General features: G+C 35.2%; 1 protein-coding gene and 2 long non-coding RNA genes across 5 annotated transcripts; 2 read left to right on the top strand and 1 right to left on the bottom strand.

Annotated features, from left to right (window-relative positions):
• Positions 1–753: 753 nt before the first annotated feature.
• LOC130748018 (uncharacterized) lies at positions 754–12,796 on the bottom strand. Of its 2 annotated transcripts, XM_057601098.1 has the most exons (7): positions 12,589–12,796; positions 10,891–11,040; positions 8,967–9,036; positions 7,195–7,445; positions 5,135–5,251; positions 3,974–4,025; positions 754–1,422 (listed from the first exon to the last, which is right to left on the bottom strand). In XM_057601098.1, exons 2-7 carry the CDS (start codon positions 10,990–10,992, stop codon positions 941–943), a joined length of 1,074 nt encoding a protein of 357 aa, XP_057457081.1. In that variant the 5' UTR covers positions 10,993–11,040; positions 12,589–12,796; the 3' UTR covers positions 754–940. The 2 variants fall into 2 exon arrangements, with proteins under 2 accessions (XP_057457081.1, XP_057457082.1); XM_057601099.1 differs by lacking the exons at positions 8,967–9,036; positions 12,589–12,796 and having other exon boundaries at positions 10,891–11,036.
• Positions 12,797–14,253: 1,457 nt separating this feature from the next.
• Positions 14,254–14,867, top strand: LOC130743140 (uncharacterized). The gene is made up of 3 exons (XR_009021355.1): positions 14,254–14,331; positions 14,415–14,467; positions 14,785–14,867. It is a non-coding gene; the product is annotated as an uncharacterized LOC130743140 (long non-coding RNA).
• Positions 14,868–15,227: 360 nt separating this feature from the next.
• LOC130743105 (uncharacterized) lies at positions 15,228–17,425 on the top strand. 2 transcript variants are annotated; one of them, XR_009021347.1, is made up of 5 exons: positions 15,228–15,251; positions 15,374–15,418; positions 15,992–16,075; positions 16,807–16,874; positions 17,323–17,425. It is a non-coding gene; the product is annotated as an uncharacterized LOC130743105 (long non-coding RNA). The 2 variants fall into 2 exon arrangements; XR_009021346.1 differs by lacking the exon at positions 15,228–15,251 and having other exon boundaries at positions 15,314–15,418.
• The last annotated feature ends 1,753 nt before the right edge of the window (positions 17,426–19,178 follow it).

Here is a 19,178-nt window from a genome sequence, read left to right on the forward strand (position 1 = left end):
ATAAACAACCTAAATCCTAATTAATTTATACTCTAAAATAAAATAAAATATTTCCTGAAATTTACATTAAATAAATAATAAGAGAAATTAAGTTAAAATCATGAAATAAACAACCTAAATCCTAATCAAATCTAAAATTTAAAAAGGTAATAAATAAAGATAGATAAAAACTACAAAATCTAGCAAATCACAATAAAAACTCATAAAATTCTGAATTAATTAAAAATCCGAAAATTCAATAAAAATACCATAAAAATTAATTAATACTCTAAAAATAAATCAAAAATAAATTAAGATAAAATCAAGAAATAAACAACCTGAATCCTAATCAAATCTAAAATTTAAAAATGTATTTTTTTATTAGAATTAACCTGAGAATAACATGTGAATTTTTTTTTTTATGAGAACTAACGTGAGAATCATACGTCACTAAATCAGCCTGATAGAAGTTCTTCTTTTCTTTTCTAATATATATTGATGCATTGGAAGTAATTCAATTTGCTGTGAGATTAAATTAGCATAAATTAGCAAAAGCATTAGGGAGTAGGATATAAGAAAGATCATATTTTTTTTAGTATATCGGAAAGTTAAATTACACCATCTACACCATCTCAAGATTGATCTCATGACTTTTCCCTCCACAACTATATATCACTCAACTCTTATCACTTGAACTATCATTTGAGGACTGACAGAAATACATTTAAAGGTATTTATATAAATATTTACATGATTTTATTTCTTTAAAATTGCTGATGACGTCATATAATTATCCCTTTAAAGTTTTTGAAATACAGAATAATAATAGGTTGTCTTAGTTAAAGAGGCATGGTCCCACTCCCCATTGTAGAGTGATTCAGAGTCTAAGCACGATTTACAACACGAGAATGTTTGAAAACATAGGCGATATACGCTGAGGTCTTGCATTTTTCGAAAATCATCAGCGGGGCGCATGATGCAAAATTTCCCATGATGATCGTTTAGTACCCGATAAAGGCACCCCTAAATTCAACATATTCCTTAACCATCTAATCCTATTTACAAGTTCCTCCAAGTCCAAAATTGCAGCTTCTATCGTATTGGAAGACATGGAATTCAGACAAATGCTTCTGATATTTCTCATCCTCTTTGCTGGATATTCATCATTATATCCACTATTCATGGCAACCCTTTCCGAATTCTCCATTGGTGCATCCATAATATGTGATTTCAAAACACTATCTGAAAAACAAGTTCCTCCAAATTTGTTGCCAGACTCTTCAATCTCCATACCATTTCTGCTAGTGTCGCATTGCTCTTTTCTTGCCACAGATCCATCTGTACATTCCAAGATGCCCTCATTTTTTTTAGACGAATATGACCTCACTGTAGGCTGACCAACCTCCACTGCTCCATCTGTAGCATGGATTTTCACTACACCCCCTGCAATAACATAATAGATTGAAGTTAAACAGCAAAAATATCAAAACTGAAATTGAAATATACTAAAGGGTTAAATATCATTTTGGTCCCAGTAAATATAGGCAGTTTTTATTTTAGTCTCTCTTGAAAGCAAAGTTGCATTTTGATCCTTGCAATTAGAGAAAAGTTTGATTTTAGTTCTCGCCTGAATCTGAGCTAAGGCGAAGTGCTTGCGTGCCCGGTGAGCGCTTACATGGCACGCAACATCATCTGACACGTCTCGTGGAAGATGACGTTGCGGCTGACATGACAAATGATGTGTCAATTGAAGGACCAAAACCAAATCTTGTTAATTTTAGAGGGACCAAAACCCTATTTAACATATAAAATTAGGTTTTTCTCCTCCACCCAAACCCTCTTCCCCTACTCACTGGATTCCACCATAACCACCCACCTGCAACCTCCAATTTTAATCATAACCCATAGAAAAATATCAAGCTCAAGAGAGAAAACTCCAACATGATTTCCCTTGTTTCAATAGTAATTGTGAAGGTTGCAGGGAGCAATAATTGTACCCAATTTTTTTTTTGCAGAATCCATAGGATGCAGAGAGCAATAAATACAGGACACATAATAACCATCATCTTGTTGCTAACCAAATCTAAACCCAAAGCGTTCAACATCTGTATTCTGTAAATGGTCAAATAGCTACATACAACATTTTCAATAAGAAACACCAAAAACAGGTTATGACCACAAAATGAAAGCATCTTCATTAGCTAAAACTTCCTCACAAGCACCAAAAGAGACAAAAATACAGGGAAAGGAAATTGTCATTGGGTCCATGGAAATAAACATGGGGGGGGGGGGGGGGGGGGGAGGGATGGGACTATGTCAAACCCAATTAGAATTAACAGTTTCATCAGTAGAAGCATGGTGTGCCACATAATATCACCTCAAGGCACATACTGATCCAAGAACTCACAGTCAACGACCATCTTCCCATCCTCCCCCCCCCCCCCCCCCCCCCAAACCAAGAAAAATTCCTTTTTAATGGGAACCCCCTGAATAATGAGGTTAACTTCTTCACAAACTCCCCTACACCCTACCTAACGCCCATCTCCAGCCTCCACCACATAAGGTGTATCCAGCACAGGTAATTGTGAAGTCCTCACAATTTCTTGTGACATAAACTTGTGTTTGGCTCCACAAGTTCGAAAGATCCAGAACTCTCCCAATTCCCTCTAACTTCTTATCTAACTAAATTTCCCTCCCTAAGCTCCCTATATAGTTAGGAAGTATTAAAGTATACCTAGTGGTTTACAATGCGAGTCTTCTATGAGACTCCTCCTTACTTCTGTTGTCTATTGGTCCAAGCTCAAAGTGTGTGATGTTGTCACCAATCATCCCACTTGAGCTTGTGGGGGGTATTAGAGTATACCTAGCGGTTTACTATGTGAGTCTTTTATAAGACTCTTCCGTACTTCTGCTGTCTATAAATATAGACCTGATGTAATAGTTCTGATCACCTTGAATCATAATTCAGTTAGAGTTAGTTTTCTCCAAAGTTAATAGGAAGTTACAACAACTAACTGATCACATGGGGGGCAGAGAGTTGTGAACTTGCGATTCCCTGCACCTCCCCTACCTCATCTTGATCATCTTCGCGCCGATCATCTTGATTCCTATCAGTGTCCCGACTCCCGAGTGGTATCCGACCTGCAGTTTCTTGCTTGGACTCATTACAATACTGAATAGGCCTGGATAAACCACCATCCTCAGTGGATTCTAAATTCTCTGGTGGGTTAGTGGGTGATTGTGGATGGTCAAGATGATCAGCGTGAAACCGGTAAGGATGGGCCAATCTTGTCCAGGCGACCCGGATCTAGTGGTGGTCATCAGTTTCCAGTGAGTGGTGGTGGTGGCTCGAAAAGCTGTCAAAATGAGACACGACACTGAAGAAGGTTCGAAACCGGAGGCGGAACACGGTTTCCAAAAAAAAAGGATCCGGCAGGTCTGACCAATTTGCTAGGATTTAAAATATCCTTGACAGCAAACAACAAATAGAAAATAGAGAAGAGAAGGAATACTGAAAATCTGAAATAACTTCTGAATTAATACTGAAAAAGATCCAAGGAGGAGAACATTCTTCCAAAGGTAAAACCGTTTTACAACACCATACTTCAAAACATAATCCTAATTCCAAACTTAATAGCATCACTCCTATTTATACTAATAACCCTACTAATGAAATAAATATAAAGATAGACCCAACCAGATAAGGATAAACTTGAGATAAAGACAGATTATCAACTAGAAAATGAAGATAGACTTGACCAACTAGCAATATTAAATAAACTAAACCAAGGCCCAAGCGCCGCACCCATAATATTTAGGACCCTCACAATTAGCTTCTCTTGGAAGCTACTCAAAGTGTATATAACAATGATGTATCACATTCAGTGTTGAAAATCAGAATTTCTCTCATATTTTCTTCCCTCTCTCTCTCTGCTTCTCTAAATCTAATGACGAGAAAGAAATCAAAACAGTATATCTTAATATTGTAGTTTACCGGAATTTGCTGTATTTATTATACGAGCACAAGGCCTCCTACATCCATCCTCCTGCAAATTTTGCAAAGATTGAAGAATTGGTTATCCAAACTGAGATATGTAAGTGACATTTAACATCATAAAAGAAGTTCAAGAAGAACAGTCTAGAACATCAAGATAAACAATTTATTGAAACAATGATTATGAATATCATGAGAAAACAAGAAGCTACATAAAACTGGTACTAAGTTGACCAGACCAAAATGAATCAAGTAGCAACCATTTAAATAATGAATCAAGTAGCAAAGATTTGAATCATGAACTACATATCATACAAATTAAGCACACTGAAAGCTAGCTTGATATATGTTAGATAAATGAAATATAGTTGAATATATGATTAGCAAAATGGTAAATGAAATGATTCTAGACCAAGAATACATAAGAAAACTTAAAAGGCCTGTTTGGTTTGAACTTTGGACTAAATTTGCGAAAAAAACCATATCTCACTAAATTTGAATTTCTCATACTTTTATGATAGTTTAGTTTGAATCTGGCTTACTCATTTTCAAAAGCAACAGTTTCTCCTATAAACAAAAAGAATTGCCAAAACAGGAATTGGCAACTTTAACTGAACAAGTTCACATTAATTGAAACACCAAATGTTAAGGAACTACATTGACTAGAGACATGGCTAAAATAGTCGTTATAAATGGTAGAGCAATCATTACCCCTGAATTAGCTTTTAGAGTAGAGTTAGGTCTGACCAAATCCTAAGATGGTATTTGAGGATATCCTAAATCAGTTTATTTGGGTCACCCACAAATGGGCCACCAGCAAATGTCCAGTCCTTCAAACTTCACATTCTAAGGTTTCACGTTGACAAGATACACGGCTAAAATAGTCATTATAAATAGTAAAGCAGTTCTCATCCCTGAGCTAGCTTTTGGGTCGAGTTGAGCCTAGCCCAAATTCTAAGACCAAGAATTACATTTTTTTAGGTGAAGTTCATTTTTTATTTTATGCAATCAAGGGAAATTGCAATCAGATATACTAAAACTGAAAACTATTTGACACTTGGTACAAGTATAGAAGATAAGACTTCATAGAAAAAAATGTATACATGGAAAGATAAATTATAAATAAAAAATGAGACAAAATATGGGATTATTAGTACAAACCATAGGCATAGGAACGGTCCAACCTTTCTCTGGGCACCAGTCCAAGGATGGGCGAAGGTCCTTGCTTAAAGCTTCGTAGGATGACCCTTCACCCAGTGGAGGAGGTACCAAATCAACCTAGAAAGACAAGTTAGATGGCAAATCAACATATATAATTTGCATGTATCTTGGTGGAATCAATAACAAAATAAGAATCATAGATATTAAAATGCAACAAAAGAGATGGCAACAAAATTGTGGGAGTATAGAAGAACTAGAGCAAGAACATGCAAATCAACAATGTGGCAAAGCCAAAAGCAACAAAGATTAGAAAGGGTCAAAGAATAAAGAGTAAATTAAACCCAAAAAAAAAGATCTAAAGGCTAAATAGATTTGGACTCCGGGAATTAAATTTTCCAAATAATTTCTATTTTTTGTAATACTATAGGTCTATAGCTCACAGAAAATCAAAATTCAGGTATCAAATATAGGAAAAATTTATTATGCACAAGCAAATAGTTGTGTAAGCTTGCACAACCCACTTTTGACCCACTATAACAGGTTTCTAATTTTTTTAATTTCAACCTAATTAACCCTAATCTGTCTCTTTGAAAAGATCCAAAAACCTCTCCTCTTCTGCTATAGCCGCCACCTCCTCCTCTTCTCCCATGGCTACGCCGCCACCACCATCTCCTTCTCTTCCCTAAACCCGCGCCATCTCCTTTCCTCACCCAGTATCACGCACTACCATCTCCTCTCTCTCTCTCTCCCCTGATCACGCAGGAGGTTGTCAACGAGACATGGAAGTTTGGCGAAGGTGGTAGTTTGGCTGAACTGGGTTGATCTGTGGTGGGGGTTCGGCGGCGGTGGCTGGTGACGGTGAAGATTGGTCACTGGTTCTTGGCGATGCACCCTCCACCACAGATTGAAGGAGGCAGATTCAAGCCACCACCTTTCTTCTACAGATCTGGACTCTGTTGTTTCTGGATCTCTCTCATTTCAGATCTACATCTGCGTCTCTCTCTCTCTCTCTCTCACTTCAGATCGCGGTGGACGAGATGGTTGGGGTTGTTTTGGGTTTGAAGGTTGAAGGATGGGCGATGGCTGCTGGTTAGAGAAATGGGTTTTGGAGTTTTGGGGTTGAAGAAGAAGAAAACGAAAAATAAGGGAGTTTATGGGTTTGTGGTTTATTGGTTTCTGGGTTCAACCAAAGCAGCAGAGATTCCATCTTCTGCAGCTAATAAGGAGAGTTCAGAATGTAGTAATTTCAATTTTCAACCACTTCCTGAACCTAATCAGAAATCGCAAGTGTCAGAAAGTAATGTCATTGATGCTGAGAGTAAGGTGGATGTGAATCCACCACCAGAGTCTCCTATTATCATCATCCAGGCTGCCACTGTATGTTTCTCTTTTGAGGTTTGCTAATCCAGAACCTTGATAGAAAGAACAACAGTTACCTTCTTTTTATGTGTATATCTTTCTCTTGTGCTCCTCAACCCATATTTGTGTGACGGTGGCCACAGGGTTAATGCAACAGAGACGGGTCTGGTGGTGATGTTGGTGGTGGAGGGAGGAGAAAATCTGGTTATGGTGGTGGTGGTTGTAGCGGTGGGCATTGAAGTTACCAAATCCACTTAACTTTAATCTTATTGATCATTCACTAACTAATTTAACTAATTATACTATAAGGGGGCTTATCAAGTGAGAGCAATGTTTATTGTGAGAGATGAGAGCATCAAATCGTAGCCACACAATTATAAATGGATGGTTGAGATTTAATGTCATTTAATGATCATGTGACTTTATGTTTTAATCTTGACCATTCATGTTAGATTTAATGGTCACGATCTGATGCTCTCATCTCTCACAATAAACATTGCTCTCACTTGATACGCCCCCTATACTATGGGGGTATACTATAATATATTAAATATTTGAATTTTTAAAAATAAAGAAATTACCTGTAAACTTGCACTAGTAGGTAAAAAGGACATGGTGCAACTATGCACAAGCTTTTGCTTGTGCATAGTAAATGCCTTCTCAAATATAACCAGAAAAAAACCTGCAAGGGAAAGTGTTACCTGAACTTTATCTTTTCCTAATATTTTAGTAACTTCTCCAGACCAAAAACAACCATCAGTGAACCAATCTACCAAATCCCCAACCTTCCATGCATCATCAACAATAACTATCACTTCTGAATTGATATCATGCTTATCACTTTCACGAACGATAGTAGGAAATGAAGGTCGCAGCATCAATTCCTTGCTGAATCCCTTTTGCTTGTCAATCTTAGTTAGGGGGTTCTGATACAACCTGATCCAACTTGGCTCTGCAGCAAGCAATGTAACAGTTATAACTTGAAACGAATTGTTATATTGCAAAGTTATGGTAGTTTTATAAGTTTCTTAGTAATGTAAAACTCTAGCATTTCAAAATGATAAAGAAATGTGGTTGTGGTCTAATGATAAACATCCTGGTTTTGGAGAATTGAAGAGCTCTCTTACACTTGTAGAAACATTTTTCTAAATTGTGTTTAGAGTATAGACATGAAGTCATTTGACGCTACATAAAAAGTAATTTAGGGGATAATTACTCCTTATAATCAGCCATGTAATTAATAACTCAGTAATATAGGGCCTCTAGAAAACAAAGGAATCTCCAACTTCTGCCGCCTCTTTTCCACAATATTCCAACTTTGTTCTCGAACTCACTCCTTGTTCACTTCCTGACCAATCCCAACCCCATTTAAACATCGCCCAACTTGCCTCGTATTCAATTCCCTCAAAATTTATAGGGTTTCTTTCTCCCAGCAAAGTTCAGACCATAGCAGCCAGCCAGCTTTCTTTGGGATCTTTTACCTCACAATCCCTTCTGCCTCCTGCCTTGGATCAGACCAGCTTTAGCCTATTACATCAATACTCCATACCCCTCTCGATCTCTTCTCTCACTGTTAACGTCAGTCATCTTCAGCTTGTTTCAGTGAAGATTCAAACCCTCTCTCCCTTCACCCTAATCTTGCTTCCATGCAAGTGTTCACCATGAAGAACTCGCTGGATACGACTACAGAGCATCAATACCAAATAGTAGGTAGTGGTGGATCAAAAGAGAAACAATAGATCAGGACAACAGGGAAAATCTTTATTAAACAATAATCTCCCTAGAACAATGGACTCCAAGCCAAGAGAAAGTGAAATGACAGTCACAAAATGACCAAAACTTTCAGAAACATGGTTTCTCCATTTTTTTATTAATTCCCGAAACTACTATCCTTACACATTTTCTATTCATGGCAATATAACTTCCTAACACGCTCTGTTACACTCAGGGCTGGACATCTAGAGCGTGAAATTTACAGGACTGAAAACATTTGTTGGGTGACCCAAATATGGGAGGTCTCCACCAACAAAGGAATCTAAGATAGGCTCTGATACCATATTAGATTTGGGAGGCCTGACTAAACCCAAAAGTTAGCTCAAAAGTTGAGGGTTGCTCAACCCTTTATAAAGACTATCTATGTCATATCTCTAGCCAATGTGGGACTTCTAACAGTTTCATTCAAGGTTCTTCAACCCCTACCATTCATTTTATATTGACATGGACTCCTTGATTTCGCTATGCCGAACATTTCTCTTAAAAAATTCTTTATTTCCGGCAAGCAAAAATGCTTCATATGAATGAATGTCAAAGAATAATATATTTTCACATTAAAAAAAAAATATTGTAGTTAACCCAAATATATTACGCTCAATAAAAAATGTTAAATCACACCAAACCTCATAAGGACATTCATAAAACCGTCAATAAGCTAATGGAACTCTAGTTTCAATTTTAACGCAAAGCAAAAACATACTTTCATCTTGGTAGTCATAATACTCCAATAGATAGGACATCACGGCATTTTTCGTACGAATCCCTCCAATCTGGAAGAATAATATAAAATAACTTCAGGCAAAAAGCATTAAGCACAAAATTTCATATTCAACCACATACCCCCCCCCCCAAAAAAAAATGGCAGCAATAGTTGAGTAGACTACTGCATTAACAAAAACGTAGAGGAAGGCTGCCCAACAGCACGAATGAGGGACGAACAGCTGCATACAGCCAGATTACAGGACTACCAAATTATTCTACATGGACTTATTTTAAGAAGAATAAACTTTATTTGATCAAACTTACAATGCAGTTGGAACTTGGAAGATGTTACTTGAATCCAAAATGAAAATAAGATTGTCACATGTATAGGAACTAGCAAAAATAACATGAAATAAACATCTAACTCAAGTTAAAGGTTATTATTAGGACATAACTATGTTCTACATCTAGAATATGGAGTCAGCAATGCTAATAAGGATGGATAGTGATTCATGGTAAAGAGCCAAAAATCCACCGTAACAATAAAAAGGGAAGGCATTGCAGCCTATAGCAAAAGCATGGCGCGAACAATAAAATATACTTCATACTAAAAAACTACATAATATCATAAAATAAAATAAAAAACTAACTGCATGACAAGAGCAATAAACTTAAAGTTGAAACATGTTGCAAACTTGCAACAAGTAAAATTCACGATCAAAATACAAATTGATACTCCTCCCCCCCCCCCCCCCCAATAGTCATTTTCCTCGTCATTTGGTGAGGCATATCCCACTGTACAAACAAGATCTGAAGAGTGACTTCGTACATGGTGACTAACTTGATGAAATGTAGACGAAGCAACCACCATAGTTTTTTTGCTCAAGGGAAAGCAATCACCACGGTCTTGGTTTGGAAGATCCAATGATGTGGTTAGATTTCGGGATAAGAAGAAGCGAGAGTTACTGTACAGGGTTTTCCAAACAAACTTAGTAGTGCTTGCATAGTACTAGTGGTTTAACTGTTTAAGTCGATGATATTGTGGCTACAATGAATGATAGTAAAGGAATTAACAACTTCAAAACTTTCATCCAGATCAAACTTCAAACCAAAGATCTAGGAGTCTTCACAACACTTCTAAGTCATTGAAGTTATGTACTCAAACAATGGATCTTCCTATCACATAGGAAGAATGTCCGGGAATTATTAGCCAAGAGAGATCTTATGGGATCTAAATAATGTGAGAGACCCCTGGAGAGCCAAGAATGAAACCAACAGCAGATTAAATTTCTTTCTTTAACCCACATATTGAACCATCTAACTGTTATAAACAAGATATTGCTTTTCCAAAAGTAAGGTAAATCAAGTTTTGTCCTCCCCTCTAAAATGTAAAATATTAGAATAAAGCTATGGGAAAAGGCATTGTGTACAAGGATCATGGACACATGCGAGTGGGGGCCTTAACAGATGTTGATTAGGCGATATCATTATTTGTGAAATTGCAAATAAAATCATGTAATCATGTGATTCTACGATTTTGCAAACATCAGAACCAAAATTGTGTTTCTGTGTGATCATGCAGAATCGCAAATAATCAAATATGAGTCATGACATCTCACAAGATCATAAACAAACACATGGCTCTTATTATCACATTAGCTAAATGACAAATTAATTGAAAGAAAAAAAAAATTACAAAAAATAATAATAGTAATGACCAATTGTTTGCTCAAATGCACATTTAATAAATGTGGCTTTGCCTTTTCAGTAATCAATCCCAAAAGAAAACTGCTTTCTACACGGGTCCCTTTATTTCAAACTCTAACTAACTAACTATATATATATATATATATATATATATGTGTGTGTGTGTGTGTGTGTGTATGTATATATATATTGGTCTAAATAAGATTTGTATATACCTTGCAACGAAACCATGCACCACGATAACCAACTCGAAAGCTTCTTGACTCAGCCAAATCCCCAACTTGAAATGGAAGGTCAGGCATTTTCAGTAATGCCATTTCCACTCTATTCCACTTTTCACATATAAAACTTCAATATAACAAGGGCTGAAAAAGATTATTACACAAGGTGTTAAACCATCATGTTTAAGGCCTCTAACTTGAGAAAAGTAACCAAGTAAACCAATCTGTATCAAATCAAATAGTGAACATGAAGAAAAGACATTGTGAGGGAAAACAACATTTTTGATATTGATAGTTATTTTAACTGCCTCAGCCCTAAAGTGTAAAATAATAATTACAAGTGCAATAGTTAACTTTTAAATTGCTCCCGAAGATTAATATATCACCACAATAGTCATTTAAATATTTTTCACCAAATAAATCCTTAGAGATATACAAGCATAACAAAAATTGTTTTCACTAACTAAGTCAAGAACCTAGGAGCTAAAGGAAAACAGATAATTAGTTATAGTTTTCTTTATATGAGATAGTAAAAGCTATGGCTTGCTATCCAAGACCTCGTGCAGGTAGAACTAGTCTTTATTTCGGCCATTACCAACATAATGAAAAAGGGCTTGAAGAAAGAGAGGTATATAACAGAAGGGGACACACATTCTTTTTTTTATTATGTGAGTAACACAAGGTTATCTCATGATTTATTGAGTTGTTGAAAACGCTAAACTATTGAAACTGAACAGAAATTCATTTGATTGAAAAGCTAAGTATTACAAGAGGAGCTCTCAGTATTAATAGAGAGAGAGAGAGAGAGAGAGAGAGAGATTACAAGAGGAGCTCTCAGTGATGCAAGCTATCTAAACAGAAAGAGATTCAGTTATGACTAGCTGAATCTGTTACAAACAGATATTACTAACTATAACTGACTTATACTAAAAAACCAGTTTATACTCTAATAGAAGTATAAGGCTTTTATCCTATGCTTATCTTCTGTTTTAGAGCTAACATTGCTGAGTAAACAGAGACAAAGTGATAACAAGTTAACAAAACCATGCCGTTGTAGTTAGAGAACACAAGGTCTTATAAACCCCACATTGGATAGTTCCAATGTGGGACTCGAGTCCCATGCCTTGCAATTGGACTCAAGTCTGGTACCTTACAATGTTTGTCTCGATTTAATCATTATTGTCTAACTTTTTACACCTATTTTTTGCTCCTAAGGCACTGTTCACTTATCCTAAAACCTTATTTGTATTCATAAAACACCTGAACTGTATGCTTTCCACCAAAAGATCACATCCAATCCCCAGCATAAGGTAGCCTTTTACATTTTATCCATTCCAATACTTAATCTCACAGCACCAGAAGCCCCATAACTTTCATGGTATATGAGATCAAAAATGTATGATTGCTAATGGTATGAAAAGCTCCTTGACCCGATTTGATGTTAAAATAAAGGAAATTGACAACCTGCAACCTCACAAACCCTAGATTAATGCCCATGCTTTTCTCCCCGCATCTCAAGACCATCGGCCCCATTCCCTACCTTATCCCTGGCCTCTCACCCCTACATTTACCTTAGACAAATTTGCGTGCTAGCACGCCAGATTAACGAGCTAGGGTACCACATATAATATGCATGTAGCTATCAAACAAGAAGGATATGAAGAAGCAAGGAAAATACCATTTGGCACTTACCTAGTAACCTAGGGTTGCAATTGAAATAATGAAGTAGGGTTTTGGGCACCGGATTGTCCACTGACAGCAACAGCAACCGACTGAGTACCAGGGGAGAGGGAGAGGGAGAGGGAGAGGGCGGAGCAACGGTAGCGAAAGAGCGCTATCGGTGAGAAGGAGAGCCACTGCGGGTGGGTGAGGCGTTGAAAAGTCTCAGGCTCAATTTTGAGTGTTTGGACTTTGGAGATTTTATTATAAACTTATAAATAATTTATAATTAATTCTAAAAACTAAAATTAAAATCTTAATAAGGCTTAAATACTCTTTTGGTCCTTGAAATTGTAAAGAAAATCAAATATGATCCCTGTAAAATTTTCGCATCAAATTGGGTCCCTGAAATTGTTTTTTTAATCTAATTAAGTCATTTTGCTCAATTTTGACTAGTCAACGGTCCAGTGGAAAGCCTAGTCAGCTAAGGATGGCCACATGCACTTTTTTCACATCAATTTTAGTCCCTTAAAAAATATTTTAATCAGTTTTAGTCCTTGTTCTTCCACCTTCCTCTTCCACCTTCTTCCTCTTCCTCCATAACTCAAATCCTTAAACCTTGAAATTCAAAACCCTAAAAAAAACTATATGTTTATCACATTCACCTTGTTCTTCCTTTTGAATTTATGTGATTTGAGTTATGGAGGAAGAGGAAGAAGGTGAAAGTGGAAGAACATGAAGGTGGAAGAACAGAAACTAAAATTGATTAAAATACTTTTTAAGGGACTAAAATTGATGTGAAAAAATCCACGTGGTCGTCCTTAACTGACTAGGCTTGCCACTGGACTGTTGACCGGTCAAAATTGAGCAAAAGGAGTTCATTAGATTAAAAAAACAATTTTAGGGACTTAATTTAATGCGAAAATTTTACAAGGACCAGATTTGATTCCCTTTACAATTTCAAGGACCAAAAGGTTATTTAAGCCTCTTAATAATATATAAAGCCCATCCACCAAAGTGGGCCGTACTGTTATTTAATTTCCACATGTCACAGCTCCATTGGTTGGTTTCACCTATTTTCCACATGTCGTTAGCTGATTGGTCCAAATCCTTGCATTTTGATTGGTCGAAATCATTGAATCATTAATTAGAAATGTCAATAGCACACGGTTTTGTCTTTATTCATACATGGTTTTGTCAATATTAATGGAAAATAAGTTTGAAATTATTGTTATATTCCTTAATTTCATTAAGATACCAGCTGTTTTTACTTTTTTATTTTTCCACACGGTTAATTTTCATTCCAAATCTGTGGCCATATTGCTCCTTAATTAACCCCAAATCTGATTCATATTTTCGAAATCACTTAATTCGTGATGAATCAACTTTAAATCGTGATTTCATCCCTAAGCTCTCCATCTCTTTTAATTCGTGTTTCTTACGGCCTCTTCAGATGTTGGTCCTGTCAACCCCCCCTTTCTTCCTGTTTCATCTTCTCCAATTTTTTTACGAGCAGTTCGTGATTCGGTTTCTCGCGGCCTCATCGACTCAGGTAAATTCATCTCTGATGCAAATTATACACGTAATTTTGTGAGAGAAATCAGATCTGGCCTAAACCCCAATCTGTCGACGCTGACGATGGCCAATTTCAGACTCAGAACGATGCTCCACCAATAAGATCGTGAGATCGCACTGTAGAACGGAGGAGGTTGAATCTGGAAAGTTCATAAGGAAATATGAGAAAACCGTAGAGCTTATCCGCAACTGCGTCGGAAGGTTAGGATTCGTAATACCCTTCTTCTATTTCATTCATTTTCACCCTGCAAACTCTCAATTTGTATGTCCTTTGATTGATTTAGGGTTTACCATACCAATTAGTGTTACCCTTCAAGAATTACGGCAGAGACTTGAGGTATAGATTTTGAATGAAAAGTTTGTTCAAACACTAATTTTTCTTTTTCTTTCTATAATTACTGTGAATTTGGAAAAACATAGAGCTACGTATGAAAATGGATGGCATATCCTTTTCTTAGGCATAACCTTATAACTGCAACAATCAAGCATTTCACTTTCAGGCTAACGTTTTAGCCACTGTTTATGCCTTTTATTAACTTTTAGAAGAATCGGTTAAATTTATGTTTAAGATGAAATCAAATCACTAAATTATATATTTGATCCCAATATAATATATAGATGATTTAAACTGATTGATTATTTCTATTATCTTAGGACTTAGGAGCAAAGCTCCAACTGTGGAAGTGATGCTCAAGAATTTGACTATTGAGGTTGATTCCTATGTTGTCAGCACTCAGCAAAACTTTGCCAAACCTACCAAGCTCTGCATTGAACATTGTAGAAATACTTCTTGGTGCCTGTGGGATTAGTACTGCTACGAGAACAAAGCTCATACTTCCAAGTACGAGCATCTCTTGCTCTTTCATTTTTTTCAGTAATCTTTACACACTAGATTCAGCTAATTACTGATGCTCCTTCTCTCTTGAGTTCATTTGCTCGCTGAGATAAGAAGGAAATGCTTTAGTGATGAAATCCAAACCCTTTGTCAACTAGATTTTAGTTTCATTGACATGTTGAACTTACATGACATTGTTTATGCTTATTTTCTAATTAGTTTTTCTTTTCGTTTGTGGTTCAGATTTTTCTTCATTGTTACAAGATATATAGGCTTCATTGCACAGGTACTTTATCTTTTCTCTGCTCTCTATGTGGTTACATGATTGGAATTTTTTATTTTATTCTGTTCATATTTTTCCTCTTTTCTCTCTTATGTGGTTATGGGTACTGCGATGGTTATCCGTAGCGACTTGATGCTCACTCACCTAGCAACAACTGATTCATGTATCAGGTACTCTTCACTCATAAGTTGTTGGTTTATATTTTTAGTGATCTGATTTATTTACTTTCATGTGGTTTTTGGACTTAACTGAATTTGTTCTTTTTTCTTTGACCAATATCACCGTTTTCTCTATTTAACTCTTGCTTTGGATATTGGTTCTTTTGTTTGTATTTAGTTTGAAACCAGTAAATTGTGGTTTTTCATAAAGAAATTGATTACTTTATATTTCTTTAAATAAGCTTTTGTTTGTCTTGCTCAAATTTGGGTTGGGATTTGTGTGTTCCCTTAAACTTTTTTTAAGGTTTCTATCACCGATTTGTCTGCAGTAGAAAACTTAGAATTCATGGTTATGAGATATGAAAGCTTATCAATTCAAAGAGTCAAGCAAACTTAGAGTGATTATATTCTAACAACTATTATTGAAGTTGAGGTTTTCTCCCTGGAAAGATAAGGTTGGAAAGAGTGGAAATGTTGAATCAGCTCCAATCCTCAAAACTCAAGTTTCAGCTTTTTTAATTATTATTACTATGTCCCTTTTACCATTCCATGATTTCCAACCTTGAAAAATTTCAATCTTTGCAGTTTACTGAATTTCTTATGTTCATTATTGAGTGCTACTCGATCGGTGATTCATCCTCCCGAGAAATTGAGTATCATAGTGCCACTGTAAGGGACTATTTTATCTCTTTCTCCCTTTTGCACATGTTGTAAACTATTGCTTATTTGCTATTTGTTTCTCCTAAGGCTTTTACGAAAGGGATGATTGAAATATCGTATGTTTGTGAGTGAGTGGAATGGTGAAAATTTAATTAATTAGAGTGTCTTTTGTTTATGAACAACACACCTATTAGCAAACTTTGCAATACTACAAGTCTTATTAATTATCATATCTTCAGTTTCTCTTTAAATGCTTTTGTGAATCTGTTTTATTATTTATAAATTTAAATTCTCCTTAATCCAAAAGGATTGAGATCATCAACAGTTCTGACACACAATAGCACCATTTTCCACCTTAGATTCCATTGCATTCTTACCTTCAGCCTTCATATAAGATGCCAGCTAGCAGCATCCTTTTCCTTGAACTGATAACACAAGCTCTCATCAAATTACATGGTATAATAAACCTCAATGGAAATTGGGTATTTGTGATCTTTATCTATGGATTGCGATTTTAGGCAGAATAAGAAATTAAACCCAGGGGCAGAATTTAAGAACATTTCAGACATGATTGGAGCTAAATGGAAGATGATTATATCGTAAGAGAAAAATTCTTAACATAATATGAAACCTTCTTTTCTTGCATGTTACAAGTGACTGAAAATATCATTATTGTGTTTGGGTGAATGAATTTGTAAATGGAGTGATGATTTTGTAGTTTTGAGGATTTTTCATTGTAGAATCCAAAGAAGACATCGTGGGTTGGAAATGGAGAGAAGAGTAAAGGCAGAATGAGAAAGGAGTAAAGGTAAAGCCCGCAACATAAGCCAAGTTTATTATAATTTATTTTTCACTTTGGTAAGTTAGTTAAACTTATTAAACCGAGTTGGAAGGCTTAGACAAACTTCTTCCATTCAGATGTTTCTTAACATGTTTTGTTGTATCTCCATATGGATTCATTGGAATGGATCCTAAATCTCACTCTCCCAAAGAGATGAATCTAATAATGAAACTATAGGATTATTAATTTCACTCTGAAGAAATGTTTCTTTTTCACATTTAACCATCAGCTGACAAATGTAGGATTCCATTTCCATATATTATATGGAGTCACTTCACAAATTAAAGAGTTAATGTGTTATCAGTTCTGTAGAGTTTTATTAACAAAATTAGCTTATAGACTCCCTGTTGAAATACCTTTTTTGCGTTATAGTTCCATTAAACAATACTGATTTTGTTGTTTTTTATTCGACCAGGATTGCCTTCCACCAAGGGTAATAACCAACCAACAAGGTGCCTGAACATATTGCAAGATTTTGAAAAGTGACAACTCGGATAAAATGGCAGTGTCTAAGCTCATGTCTATGTTTTAATATATTCATTAAGTTAGTCTTATTGATGGTTGTATGTTGTGTCATCCTTACTAAGGTCTTTTTGCTTAGTGAAGTTCAAGCTTTTTATTCATATTTGTTTTCTTTAGATCTTTTAGTTGTCTCTGGTATTAGAACAAGATCTTTTCATGGAACTATCGAGTAATGATTGTGAGAGATTTCTAGGTTCTAACAATTTTTTTTTATATCTATTAGCATTAATATTCCCTCATAATTAAGTTTTTGAAAGAGCGCAATAACGTAATGTGATTCATATAACTGCCCTCCTTCCTCATTTAGTGGGATAAAGCTTTTATTGTTATTGTTGTCTTAGTTATTAACATGAAATTGACTTATAACAAGGTTGTAGTATTAGATAGTGCTTCATCTACAATTACAGTTGTGATTCTTTAGTCTCCCAATATTCTTCAACTTTATGATTAAGAATTTCCATATTAGTCAATATATGTCAAACAGACACACTGAAGTTGACAATTTATATCATATCATGGATTCTCAAGGTATTGTCTCTCATCCTTGCTAAGAGTAAAAATGAAGGGTCTTGTGATAAAAAAGGACAAAACATAATTAGAAGAGCAATTGGGCAAGAAGTGCCTCACACAAGTAATAGTTGCCAATCAGTTTTTTGTTACCTATTTACCATGCATTGATACCTCGTGCCTCTTGGTAAAGATTTTAAATTTTAATTATTTTGAAATTAAGCATTAAAATACTTCACTTTAGAGTAATAAATATTTGGCTAAAATTTATTTTTCTTATTTATAAAAAAAATGAGTAATAATCATTTCTTTACCAAAAAACAGTAATACATATTTTACTTATTTTTTTATTTTTTTTAGGTAACATGGAGGGACAAGCCCTACATATTTTGCTTATTATTTAAGAGTTTAATGGATATATACAATCAGTATAAATAGTTTATACTAAATTATTAACATCCAATCAATATATGTTGTAGTTAATTTTTTAAAATGTTTCTATTCTAAATAAATGTTATCAAATATAACTTTTGTTTTAAAAATATATATATAACTTTCTCACAGAACTTTATTATTATATTATTTCTATATTGATCAGCTATTTTACTCTTTCATCTGTTATATCATTTAGGTTTTCATTTTAGAAAATATATTTATCTTAGGAATATTTTTGCCTATAAAAAAAACTTAGTTTTAACATAAATATTATTAAAAAATCAAATATATATTTTACTCAAAAACCTCGTGTATTGCACGGGCTACTGAATCTATTTCTTCTCTAAACCTACCTTTTGTTACAATGTTTAAGCAATTTACTCTTTTATCTGAAATGAAGCCTGTGAAGGTGGACTGGAGAGTCAGAGCCAGAGTCATCAGGAAGTGGAACGATTTAGATATCAATGACCACACCAAATTTACAACCATTGTGATGATACTACTTGATGAGAAGGTATCTTTCGTTAAGTTTATACAATTTATATGCGTCACTTAAAGATCTAGAGGACTAATTGTGCTTAATGTTGCTTCTCGTGGCATAGCATCATTACTCTTGCCTGGAGGTAGAACCACTCATTCTAAATTTTGCATTCCATTAGATGCTACAAAGACCTCAACATGTAATATAAAGCAGGAAGTCTACGAGCAAAGCTTCTGCTTGAAACAAACCTTATTATATGGGATGAAGCTCCAATGTTGAAAAAGTTTTGTTCCGAAGCTCTAGACGTTACACTCCGAGATTTAATG

The sequence above is a fragment of the Lotus japonicus genome, chromosome 3, assembly GCF_012489685.1.
Source record: "Lotus japonicus ecotype B-129 chromosome 3, LjGifu_v1.2".
In the NCBI taxonomy this organism is placed as follows: Eukaryota; Viridiplantae; Streptophyta; class Magnoliopsida; order Fabales; family Fabaceae; genus Lotus; species Lotus japonicus.